Source organism: Carassius carassius, chromosome 17, assembly GCF_963082965.1.
Source record: "Carassius carassius chromosome 17, fCarCar2.1, whole genome shotgun sequence".
NCBI lineage: Eukaryota > Metazoa > Chordata > Actinopteri > Cypriniformes > Cyprinidae > Carassius > Carassius carassius.
This window is the reverse complement of record NC_081771.1, coordinates 19,951,359-19,964,710: the sequence shown is the minus strand read 5'-3', so window position 1 is coordinate 19,964,710 and position 13,352 is coordinate 19,951,359. Positions and strand designations below refer to the sequence as shown.

General features: G+C 37.6%; 2 protein-coding genes and 1 long non-coding RNA gene across 3 annotated transcripts in view; 1 reads left to right on the top strand and 2 right to left on the bottom strand.

Moving 5' to 3' along the window:
* Positions 1 to 13,352, bottom strand: part of LOC132161292 (uncharacterized) — a 329,747-nt gene that overhangs the window by 106,620 nt on the left and 209,775 nt on the right. The gene's annotated exons all lie outside the window — the stretch shown is intronic.
* LOC132161290 (uncharacterized) overlaps positions 1 to 13,352 on the bottom strand; it is a 169,934-nt gene that overhangs the window by 30,060 nt on the left and 126,522 nt on the right. The gene's annotated exons all lie outside the window — the stretch shown is intronic.
* Positions 5,422 to 13,218, top strand: LOC132091001 (uncharacterized). Its single transcript, XM_059497792.1, has 6 exons — positions 5,422 to 5,748; positions 5,871 to 5,961; positions 7,147 to 7,307; positions 7,382 to 7,438; positions 7,789 to 7,886; positions 13,204 to 13,218. Exons 1-6 carry the CDS (start codon positions 5,556 to 5,558, stop codon positions 13,216 to 13,218), a joined length of 615 nt encoding a protein of 204 aa, XP_059353775.1. The 5' UTR covers positions 5,422 to 5,555.

The following is a 13,352-nucleotide window of genomic DNA, read 5'->3' as shown; positions in this document are numbered from 1 at the left end:
AAAACGCAGACGAAAGCGGTAAGAATAACGAAAAACACGTGTCATTGTCACGTGACAATGTCAATATGGCGGATGTAGTACGTCCGAATTCCATTCATACTACCCACATTCATACTATATAGAACGTACTTTTCTAACGGTCGAGTAGTACGTTCAAATTCAAATGTAGTACCCAGTACGCAGTATGCGATTTCGGACGCAGCGTATATGTCTTATATTTTTGGTAACACCATTGCTTTGAATATAATAGGAAAACACTATTATCATTATTATTATTATTAATGCAAAGTTAACGCAGTGTGTCATTATATCATTGTACATAAAAAAAATATATATATTTTTTTCTTAAAACTTAAATTCTTACTCGCGTGCCAAGCCCGCGAAACCGGGCAGCGGGCTTATATAAGCCGGGGTCTGTGCCCACCGCGCGCACAGCCTGACTCCACTTTGAGTGACATCCCCAGCAGTGCGTTTTCCTGAGGTAAATTACTTTTTACTTAAACTATTTAGTTAAATGACTTTTTAAAAGTATGGACCGACAACAAAAGTAAAGGACATTTAAAACTATGAAGAAAGAAAGTAATACATTTTAATTATAATAACAATCTGTCTGAGGGAACAGTTCGTTTTTCTGAGGGTTATACTACTAAAATAAATAGCAGGGGTTTTCACTTAGAAACCAGTTAAATTGTAATAAAAATTGGACTTAATATAAATTTTTCTTTTCCGTTAAATGTATCACATTTCACAAAGACGATTTTCCGTCGTTTAATATATCGTTACAGTCCGCTCATCAGCGCCGTTAAACACCGAAATGCCGTTACATCCGTGTGACGTCATTGCTGATAGAGCCAATCCGCTCCGTTTGAGAGACGCTCTTTCATTTTAGAGTTATGTCATGTTAACGTTACTTTAAGAGACCAATCATACAATTATTCTTAATAATATCTTCATTATTCACAATTGTATGGAAAGTAGTGCGTTGTCAGGTTTAACTGCGAGCGCGTAAACCCTCTCTCTAACACGCTGGCGCGTGCACTTAGAGCGAGGGCGAAAGCGAGAGAGAGAAAGAGAGAGAACTCATAAGCCTTGACACCTTTATAGAAATCGGTGATTCTCTAGAATGAAAATGCATTTTTACCGTGGCTTATTTGTTAGTGGGCTGTAAGGTCTCATCAGAAACATCGCTCTGCATTCTTCTTCTTATCATGCTTTATCAAATAATATTATACATATCCATCAGAGACTTTATAAACTTTGGGATTTAATAGAGTAACCTCCAGTGATATTATCTTCTCTCTCTTTTTCAGTGTCGATTGCCGTCTTATTGTTGTAAGTGGAGTCAATGTCATTTCTTATTTGCCAGATTTATCACAACATGTTTAATCAATAATCACTGATGAAAGTGAAAACATTTTAATGTGTACAGACATATCTCACTCGTATGCGTTCTTCTTTTTCTCTCTTTTTTTGTTTGTCTACAGCAGCTACATACACCACAACGGCTCTTTTAAGAGCCACATCTTGAGAACGTCTTTGACTTTGTAAGTTAATATTTTAAATGACCACCCATTATTTGGGTTTAGATCAATTACAACAACATCATGCAGCATGTTAGTAATGTCTTAATGAAGACATTAAAGGAATACATAAATAAAGGAATAAAAAATATATATATTAAATGCATGTGTGAATGAAATGGAAACAAAACTAGCATCCTGCATCTGATTTGCCAGATTCATCATAACATCCTAATTAATCAATAATCACTGATGAAAGTAAAAACATTTTAATGTGTACAGACATCTCATTTAAATGCATTCTTCATTTTCTCTTTTTTTTGTTTGTCTACAGCAGCTACATACACCACAACGGCTCTTTTAAGAGCCACATCTTGAGAACGTCTTTGACTTTGTAAGTATATATTTTAAATGACCACCCAGTATTTGGGTTTAGTTCAATTACAACAACATCATGCAGCAAGTTAGTAAAGAGATTCTTACATACATAAATACTAGCATCCTGCATCTCTGATTTGCCAGTTTCATCATAACAATTGATTTTTGATATCAGGAATTCACATTTTTAAAGGGATAGTTCACCCAAAAATTTTAAATCTGTCATTAATTACTCAGCCTCCACGTCATTTCTATTTTCGAAACACAAATTAATATTTTTCGATGAAATCTGACAGCTCTCTGACCCTCCCGTAGACAACAACTCAACTGTAATGCAGGTCCAGAAACGCAGTAAAGACATGGGTAAAACAGTCCATGTGGCATCAGTGGCTCAACTTCAGTTTTGCAAAGAAAACAAAAATAACAATGTATTCAACAATTCTTACATACGCACGCTGACATGAATGCTAATTATGCATGTTCATGTGCTGATTACATCGATTACGCTCTTGGGTACTCTCCAAAATGGCAAAAGATGTAACTCGGGAAGAATAGCAGTTGAAATAAATTGTTATTTTTGTTATCTAAGTACACTATAAGTACGTGTTAGTACACGTACTGTAAAAAAAGTGCAACCGTAATACCTATTGGTCTTTATAGTTCTTTTGCACTTTAATCTGTGTAAAACCTTAACTTTATATAGTTTTCTGTATTGCTTTATTGTATTTTTATTTAAATATTCAGTTTTTCTTTTTACGAAAAAAAGTTTTTAAACCTGTTATAATGCATTATAACCATTTTTTAATACTAAATTTCAATATTGTGATAATACCGTATACCGTGATAAAGCATTAGTAATTAATCGCAACATGAAAATCTGATACCGGTATATCCCTACTCATGTCATTAAATTTTGGGCAGATCAAATTTATATTTTTACTTTCAATATTGACATTTTAGCCATTCTTATGAGTTTAGTTCCAACCCTCATCCAACAATTATCATCTGGTTGGAATTAGAGAAAAATTTTCAACTAGTTGAATTAAATGGATAAACTATCTAAAATAAGTGACCACACATATTTATTAAGCTTTTGCATGCTATTTCTAGGCAAACATTTAGATCCAATACTTTAAACACAACGACAAAACTTACATTACCTGTTATATTGCTTCCCCAATCACAGAAAGTTCTCTACAGTCAACCACACTCACTCAACGATATCCACAGTTCACACTTGATCAAAACCAAGGTATGTGTATTTATTGTGACAGAATTATTAGACATTACGCATTGTCACGCATATTAAACATTGGTTCTGAATTCCAATCTTGGGGACCTATAACACTACACATTCTGGATGTCCGTCTCATCTAGCATGCTCTGTTGGGTTAAGGGGATTCTATTATATGATGAGTTAAACCACATGTAAAAGACATCCAAAATGTGCAATGCAAGGGTCTTCCAAAACTTGAGTTGAGAACCACTGCATTTGGCTTATCAGGTTAGTGCACTGCATTTTCTGTTTGTGTTAATATCACAGTACCATGGATTGCAAAAAACCATCTTACTGGACATTGCGAAGAAAAGCCAAGGCTAAGGTGGGCAAACAACTCCAGTCAATGGAAGCATCACTACCATCATCATGGAACATGGAACAGCTGATGACAACAATGACTTTATGGACGGTTTGTCCCATATTGATGAGCCTGAATGTGTCACCATGGCAAGTGCTTCACATAGCAGTGAATCTGACACAGACTCAGACACAGATTCTGAACTGCATCCAAATTCCTTTAATGATGACTTGGCAACCTGGGCAACAGAACATCAAATAACACATGTGGCACTAAATTCATTACTTAATATCCTCCGCAAGCATGATCTGAATCTGCCAAAAGATGCCAGGACACTATTAGGAACAGTGCGTTCAAATAGAACTGAAGTCCAAAACAAGGCTGGTGGCCAGTACTATCATTTTGGTCTACTGGAATCCATTTCAGGTGTACTCTACAACAACATGGACATTTTGCGGAATGTGAGCAATTTGAGGCTCCAGGTGAGCATCGATGGTCTGCCTCTCTACAAGAGTTCAGCAACTCAATTCTGGCCCATTCTTGTAACTGTGCAACATTTGGTGCAGGAGGAACCTGTGACAATAGGTTTATTTTGTGGTGATAGTAAACCAAGCTCACTGGATGAGTATCTTGAGGACTTCATCTGTGAAATAAAAGACTTAAGTCATGGTTTTGAATTTGAAGGACTCAAGTTAACTTTACAGCTTACCTCAATGATTTGCGACGCACCTGCACGTGCATTTCTGAAAAAAGTGAAGGGCCATGCAGGCTACCATGGATGCGAAAAGTGCATTCAGGATGGTGTGCACCTGGAGAACAGGATGACATTCCCTAGAAATGACATGCCTCTTAGAAATAATGACAACTTCAGAAATAAGACTGATCCAGATCACCACCATGGCATCTCACCACTAGAAGAAACATCCTTGGATATGGTCTCTGGATTCCCCCTTGATTACATGCACCTTGTGTGCCTTGGTGTCATGAGGCGGCTTCTCCACTTGTGGCTTCGACTGGGTCCTCTAACTTGCAGGCTGTCAGGATTTCAAGCCACTGTGCTGACAGAAAGGTTGGTTGGTGCCAAAAAAAATGTGCCTATGGAATTTGCGCGCAAACCAAGGGCAGTGAGGGAAATAGATCGATGGAGGCGACCGAGTTTAGACAGTTTTTATTGTACACAGGCCCTGTTATGCTGAAAGACCTACTCAGCACGGAGGTGTACAAAAACTTCCTGCTGTTTTTTGTGGGAATCTTCATCTTGTGCAATAACAGCCTAATTGGTGATCACATCGACTATGCCAATGATATTCTGCGACTTTTTGTCACACACTTTGGACAGCTATACGGCCCCAAATTCCTGTCCTACAACATCCACTGTCTTGTACATCTTGCAGAAGATGCAAAACACCATGGTGTCCTCGACAACTTCAGTGCTTTCCAGTATGAGGATCACCTTAACAAGCTGAAGAGACTCCTGCGGAAACCTACATGTCCACTGAGTGAAATTGTGAGAAGGTTCTCAGAAATGCAAAGCTGCAGCAAAAAAAAGCAGAAAAACAACCCACCACTGCTCAGAAAACAACACATGGCTGGACCTCTACCTGAATGTTTTCATGGATCTTCACAGTACAAAGAAAAAAAAAGCCTGCTCTTACACTCTTAAACTGGACCAGGCCAACAGTTTTGTTTACATTGATGGGAAAGTTGCAAAGCTGCAAAATATAATTTCAGCGAGGGATGACATTTACGTGGCTTACACTACCTTCAACAATCATGAACCTTTTTTTGATTATCCCCTTCCATCCTCAGAACTTGGTATTCATCTAGTTGATGGCATCTCAGGACCAACACATTTCTGCAAGTTTGAGAACATTGAGGCGAAAGCTTTCTTAGTTCCTTATGACCGTAATTTTGTTTCAGTCCCTCTTTTACACACACACTAATTTTTTTTGGACTTGCTACTTTTATTTTGGGTAACTGAATCATGCATATGAACAACTGAAATGTAATAAGAATCGTTACACTTTATGGGGCTTTAGGTTGTTCCAGCTAAAATAAACAAAACAACAACAAAAAGAACATGTACCTGATAGTGGAGTTCGTCGGAGAAGGGAGTACCGGTCCTGTAGCAAAGTCCTGGTACTCAGATGGCCACTCATGGTGGCCTCCATACAAAGACTTGGACCGGTTACTAAAGAGCGTCAGGTTGATGGAGGCACCACAGCCAGATAAGGGTTGGACCAAGCATCAGGCCAGAATTCTACATGAGTCGGGTAAGCAAGTTAAAATACACTTTAAATAAACATTATTAAAACAGATGACAAAATCACTAATACATGGCATTCCACAGCTTAATGTTTTCATGAATTAAGTTCACATACTTTGATAATTTCAGCATCATTTGACAACATTTCCAGAAAATGGAAAAGGGCATGCTACACTTCTGACATCTCAGAATCTGAAAATTCTATAAAAAGAATTCACAAGTTGTAAAAATACATATTTCACTTTAAAAAGATACTTTGAAAAGTAATTTTAACAAACAGTAATATTCAGTCTTCTGAAACTATACAAAGTTTATGTGAGTAACATAGATCAATTTAAGTTATTTACTTATAATCTTGAATTCAGCCCTACCTTTTCACTCACAATTAGAAACCAGCTATGTTCAGTTTCTAATGCAGGGCTCGACGCTTTTCAGCTTGTCCGGGACAAGTGGATTTTGTGAAGGGGCAAGTGAAAGAATTGTACTTGACCGACAGGACAATTAACCTCATTAAAATTTTAATAAACAATAACTAGGGCAGCACGGAAACTTTGGCGAGAATGACTCTGATTGTATTACTTTCAGTGTAAACTCTGGTTAAGGTCACGTCAGTTGAGGCTCGTACAGCCTGTCTGACTCGTGGATCAAATCAAAACTATAAGCGCAACAGCACACACAAAGAAACCAATGTTAACAAACATACTTCGGTAGAAAAAAAAAGATAAATATTCTAATTCCATCAGGTGCGTGATTTCACATAGAGCAGCTGTTTTTACACAGAACCGTTGATCACAGAATCCTAGCATATAATGAGCGTGGATTTGTGCAGCTTCTCAGTTAACAATGGCTCTGTGTAGTAATAGTTGCTCTATGTGAAATCACGCACCTGATGGAATTTACCGCTGATTAGAGAACTGGCTTTACTGAAGAGATGTGCATTAATCATCGGCCGATATATATCGTGCACCCCTATTTAACAAAGTCTATACAAAAATTATTTTAGTCCACCAACGTTAATCCGGTCATTTTTCTCCGGTCTGGTTTAATTGTCGGGCTAAAATCACAGATTTTGCAATATGATTGGTCAGCCTGCCTGTCAATCAAACTTCCTGCAAAGGGTCAATTTTGCCAATTTTTTTTGCCACATTCAAATAAGAAGAGCTTCTTTTTTTTATATTTTGGCCTTTTCCTTACCAACCTGGGTTATTGTACGGTGTCAGAAAACCTGTATATAGAACACAGAAAGTAGTATGCACCCTTTTTGCAGTTTGAATTGGAAAAGGAAATGACACTGTATTTATTGCTTTTTTTTGTTTTTGATTTTTTTTAATTGACAAACATGCTAGTTTATTACCTATATAATCCATTTTTGTAAAATAATCTAATTCCCTGATTTTGCTCTTAGAAAGAAAACATTCTCATCAGATGATGAGCTTCATGAAACCCCCAACAAAAAAATTAAAATTAATAGAGACAAAAATCCACCTACACCAAAAATCCAGCCCGCACCAAAAGTCCCGCCTGCACCAAAACCTCCAGCACCTCTAAAATACATCAAGACAAAAGGTAAAAATACAATAAAACAGTTAAATGACTAAGACCTAATAGTGTGTGACTGCTGAGTGCTATTTTTTTTTCAGGTCCTGTTGTACGACCTCTGCTTACAACAAGCAAAGCAGTGAACTCTTTCAGCAATTGTGAGTTTTAAATTTAGATAACTGATATTTGTGGATGTTTTGTTCCATGCTCAAGAATGTTCCTTAGCCATGGTAAGATCAATGTATAGCACAGGCTCTCGTGACTTGTTGGTTTACATCACTTTTCTTTTTCAGCCTTACCCAATTCTGTTGCTATTTTAACAGTTTGGACAGAACTACTATCATTACATTCATAACTTGAGGATTTACATACTAAGGATGATTTAATAATAAACATTTGGTTGCCAATTAGAAGCTATAGCAATTTCAAGCTTTAGTAAGGCTTTGTGTAGTACAAAATCTTGTTTTGTGAGGCAGACATAACATCTACATATCAATTCTTTCAACAGCACTTGTTAATCACCACCAAAGGGCCATGGAGAAGCCACAGCAGGTCCGTTTTGAGACTTTCCCCAGCTGTCAAGGTAACAGGCTCTACATGAGTACTGTAAACACAAATAAATTCACAGCATTTATGACAACTCAAAAGTCTGACTCCATAACAGGGTGGGTCTTTTACAGGTAAAATTGGCCAAAAAAGAGATTTAACTCACAAGTTTACAATTATTAAAGGGGTCATATGATACGATTTCATTTTTTCCTCTCTCTTTGGAGCGTTACAAGCTCTTGGTGCATAAAGAAGATCTGTAAAGTTGCAAAGTTTCAAATCCAAAGAGAAAGTAAACCACACCCTCCTAAAATGTTCTAACATGCCCCCACGTCTATGTCAGTACAGTCGTGGCCAAAAGTTGAGAATTACATAAATATTGGAAATTGGAAAAGTTGCTGCTTAAGTTTTTATAATAGCAATTTGCATATACTCCAGAATGTTATGAAGAGTGATCAGATGAATTGCATAGTCCTTTGTCATGAAAATTAACTTAATCCCAAAAAAACCTTTCCACTGCATTTCATTGCTGTCATTAAAGGACCTGCTGAGATCATTTCAGTAATCGTCTTGTTAACTCAGGTGAGAATGTTGACGAGCACAAGGCTGGAGATCATTATGTCAGGCTGATTGGGTTAGAATGGCAGACTTGACATGTTAAAAGGAGGGTGATGCTTGAAATCATTGTTCTTCCATTGTTAACCATGGTGACCTGCAAAGAAACGCGTGCAGCCATCATTGCGTTGCATAAAAATGGCTTCACAGGCAAGGATATTGTGGCTACTAAGATTGCACCTAAATCAACAATTTATAGGATCATCAAGAACTTCAAGGAAAGAGGTTCAATTCTTGTACAGAAGGCTTCAGGGCGTCCAAGAAAGTCCAGCAAGCGCCAGGATCGTCTCCTAAAGAGGATTTAGCTGCGGGATCGGAGTGCCACCAGTGCAGAGCTTGCTCAGGAATGGCAGCAGGCAGGTGTGAGCGCATCTGCACGCACAGTGAGGCCAAGACTTCTGGAAGATGGCCTGGTGTCAAGAAGGGCAGCAAAGAAGCCACTTCTCTCCAAAAAAACTTCAGGGACAGATTGATCTTCTGCAGAAAGTATAGTGAATGGACTGCTGAGGACTGGGGCAAAGTCATATTCTCCGATGAAGCCCCTTTCCGATTGTTTGGGGCATCTGGAAAAAGGCTTGTCCGGAGAAGAAAAGGTGCTACCATCAGTCCTGTGTCATGCCAACAGTAAAGCATCCTGACACCATTCATGTGTGGGGTTGCTTCTCATCCAAGGGAGTGGGCTCACTCACAATTCTGCCCAACAACACAGCCATGAATAAAAAATGGTACCAAAACACCCTCCAACAGCAACTTCTTCCAACAATCCAACAACAGTTTGGTGAAGATCAATGCATTTTCCAGCACGATGGAGCACCGTGCCATAAGGCAAAAGTGATAACTAAGTGGCTCGGGGAACAGAATGTTGAAATTTTGGGTCCATGGCCTGGAAACTCCCCAGATCTTAATCCCATTGAGAACTTGTGGTCAATCCTCAAGAGGCGGGTGGACAAACAAAAACCCACTAATTCTGACAAACTCCAAGAAGTGATTATGAAAGAATGGGTTGCTATCAGTCAGGATTTGGCCCAGAAGTTGATTGAGAGCATGCCCAGAATTGCAGAGGTCCTGAAAAAGAAGGGCCAACACTGCAAATACTGACTCTTTGCATAAATGTCATGTAATTGTCGATAAAAGCCTTTGAAACGTATGAAGTGCTTGTAATTATATTTCAGTACATCACAGAAACAACTGAAACAAAGATCTAAAAGCAGTTTAGCAGCAAACTTTTTGAAAACTAATATTTATGTAATTCTCAAAACTTTTGGCCACGACTGTATGTGGGAAGATTTGCATAACGCCGCCCAAATGTTCACACAAATAAAGAAGGCATAATTTTCATACTCGCTGTTGCCGTCGCAACCATGTTGTGGAGTCACTGTGTGTTTTGTTTTGAAAGCAAAACTAATTTGTTTGGCCTTCCAAAAGAGGACATGACTAGAAATCAGTGGTTAAGTTGTAGTTCATCCCATTTAATACAGATGTGTGCAGCGAGGAGCAACAATAATGTACATTATGTGAAAAATGTAAACCACATAAACACATTGAATTGCACCAATTATGCAACAATGTTCTTTTTAGCAATGTCTTATGACCCCTTTAAATGCCCAGGAGAAAGATGCAACACTATAGCAATTGCAAAATTGAAGCTTACTTGAACTAGTGGTGATACCTCAAGAGTCACTCTTAACCTATCTTTATCCTATCCATGAAACCCATCCATAAAACTTTTTTTCTTTTAAATCAGTCTTCATTTATGACACTTCAGCTTGTGGTTATGGGTTATTATGGTTTGTAATTGGCAAAATACTTGGATTTTTTTGTATCAGATATATACATGCATAATAATTATGCACACACTGTAGATGTTTAGTCATGTGCTTATTCTCCCTGATGTCAGAAGTTGCAAGACACTTTAATGAATAAAAACCAGCCATTAAAATGAATGTGTCATGTAAAATTATTTAAATTTACCAGTTCCATCATTCTCAGCTCCAGATGTTCCCATGAGCTTCTCCCAGGCAGATGAGCCACAAGATGCTTGGGGTGAACACTCACCTGACATTCAAGGTAAAAAAAAACAATTAGTATTTGGTAAAAGAAAACAAAAAGGACAATTACTGTACACACATAAGGTAATTCAGCATGTTATGTACAATCCATCAGAGAATGCATTTTCTTTGCCGAGACCTTCAAGTTCCAAGCAAGAAAGAACACAGCGTAAGTTGTATGACTCACTTTTGGTAAGTACTGTAGGATTTCATGTAGGTGTACTATAGAAAATGTGCTTGTTTAAAGCAAAAATGTAAAGCTAAATAAGCTAAAATACAAAGAAATAGAGAGCACAATTCAGCAGCAGCAGAATGGGTACCTTTTGTAATGTCAATTAAGCTCATTTAACAGAGAGCTTCTCTCATGCAGACCTCCAACTGGAAACTTGGGAAGAACACCCATCTATCACTCAAGGTAAAAAACATTAATTAGTATATGGAGGAAATCAAAAACACAATTGCAAATGAGTCGTGGCCTAACACAACCTAATACAATTTTTTCACTTTTTCTAATTAGAGAACAAATTCTCTGCCTTAAGACTCTCTCAAGACCAAAGACCATCAACCACACAACAAAGAAGAATGCAAAGTAAAAATAAATAAATAAATAAAAATGTAAATTTCAGTCATTACTAGGGTATCACTAAAAGGGGTCATATGCTATTTTAAAGACCATTATTTTGTATATTTGGTGTAACAGAATATGTTGAGACGCTTTAATATTCAAAAAACATTTTTCAAATACTGTACATTATTGTAGTTCCTCTATGTCCCGCCTCTCTCAAAAACCTCATTTTCAACAAAGTCCCTCCTTCCGACAAGCACAGGCTGCTCTGATTAGCCAACTTACCCAATACATTGTTATTGGCTGAACACCGCAAGCACTCGTCGGAAATGCAACGCACTTTCCATAATCGCGAGCTTCATCTTTCAAAGTAAATATCAAGACTGTTAATAATGTCATTAGTTTTACCATCAGTTCAAGCCCGAAAGGGCAACAGAGTCGTGTGACAGACACAGTGATGATGCAGTCCACAAGCCACGGTTAAGACAGCTTATGTGCGATGATTTCTGACAATCTGTTTACTCTGCTGTGATGTTACCCTCACACACACACGTAATCACACAACACGTTACTCTACGCTGCGCAAAACTGCGCATTTGAACAGTCAATAGCAAACACTTAAACTATTAAGAAAACATACTTAAAAGTAGCGATTCAGAATAAGCACCAGATTCAATTCAAGTTTATTTGTGTAGTGCATTTTACAATACAATCGTTGCAAAGATCGTCATAGCAAAGTCGGAATTTACCTTTTTTTTTTTTTTTTTGGAATAGCCTTTGTGCACAGCCAGCCTTGTACTCTCCTAGGTTCACAAAACTGTCATCCATTAAATGTGTTGTACAAATTTGAACATCTGGGTTGTTCTGTTGTAAATAAATCTTAACAATGAATCTTCATTGCATCTACTTTCGGAAGTCCACATAAAGTGCTTTTGCCTAGAAACACAAAGCGTCTCCCTGACATGACTGCTTCAACACTAACTGCAGTTCCTGAAACCACACCTTTTTTTTGAGTGAACACATCTTGATGTAAATGTGTGGGGGCGTGTTTGAATGAGCCGTTTAGCATGGTATGGATCAGCCTTATCTTTTAGATAGAATAAATCCTTTAGTGGGAGACTTTAAGCTTTGTAACTCTTTAGATCTTATACATGTACAAATACCTACATAACACACTGAAGAAAAGGAAAAATAGAAATCACATTATATGACCCCTTTAGGAGCCCTTGAGCCAGATTTACTAAACAGACCAAATTAGCATTAGAGCGCAATTCCATAAATGTGCCGATGGGAGGGAAAATTATGCGTGTGATTTACTGACAATGCAAACTTTAAAGAACAGACGAAGCCAGATCATTCCCACAATAACCAGTGCAATCTACCAAGAGCAGCGCAAATTACCGCCTGCTTTAAGACATGCCTTTTTTGGGTATTAAAAATTTATCAAATACAAATAATTTGAAGAGCACAAATGTTATTAAATCAATGCGTGATTCATCTTAATACTCACCTCCCATAAATTTTGTGTCTCAAAGGAAAACTACTACAAATGCATATTCAAGGTTAAACGCAAAAACAACTGTCCACATCTTTTCAGCACTAATTCTTTACTGCGCCTCTTTAGTAAATCCTGACAGTACTATTTTAACACCAAAAGAAGGTTTGGCTGGTGCAAGCTGATAGTAAATCTAGCCCATATTGTATCAGTGTCATGCATTGTCATTGTAGCAAATACAACTTACCAACTTCACCTTTCTTAACTCCAGCTGTTCCAGTGAGCTTGTCCAATGAAAATGAGCAAGAGGATGCTTGGGGTGAACACCCATCTAACTTTCAAGGTAAAAGAACATTCATAAACACATGCAGTAAACACATACACTGCAAATTAATAACACTAGGTTTATTAACATTACATTTTCTGTACAATCCATCAGAGAACACAATCTCTGAACAGAGATCCTCAAGTACCCACCAGCCAAAAACAAATAGTAAGTCATTTGTAATTTTTTTTTGCCTGTTGACAGCATCGTTGCCCAAAAAGTATGTGTATCATCAGCCTAAGGCTTTAAGCATGTAGCCATATCTTCAGAAAATCAATTTTTCATGATGTGTTAGTTTAATCACATTTAAGAGCTTTATGTGCTTGCAGGTGCTTCTGGTGTGAGACGATGGAGCTGCATCACTAATCAATGTACACGTACGTTAAATTGAAGTGCTAAATTTGTAAAATTATACTTCTTATAGTTTAATTAAAATACTCTCCCAGATAAACCTACTGTGTTGCAGCTGTTGAGAGGA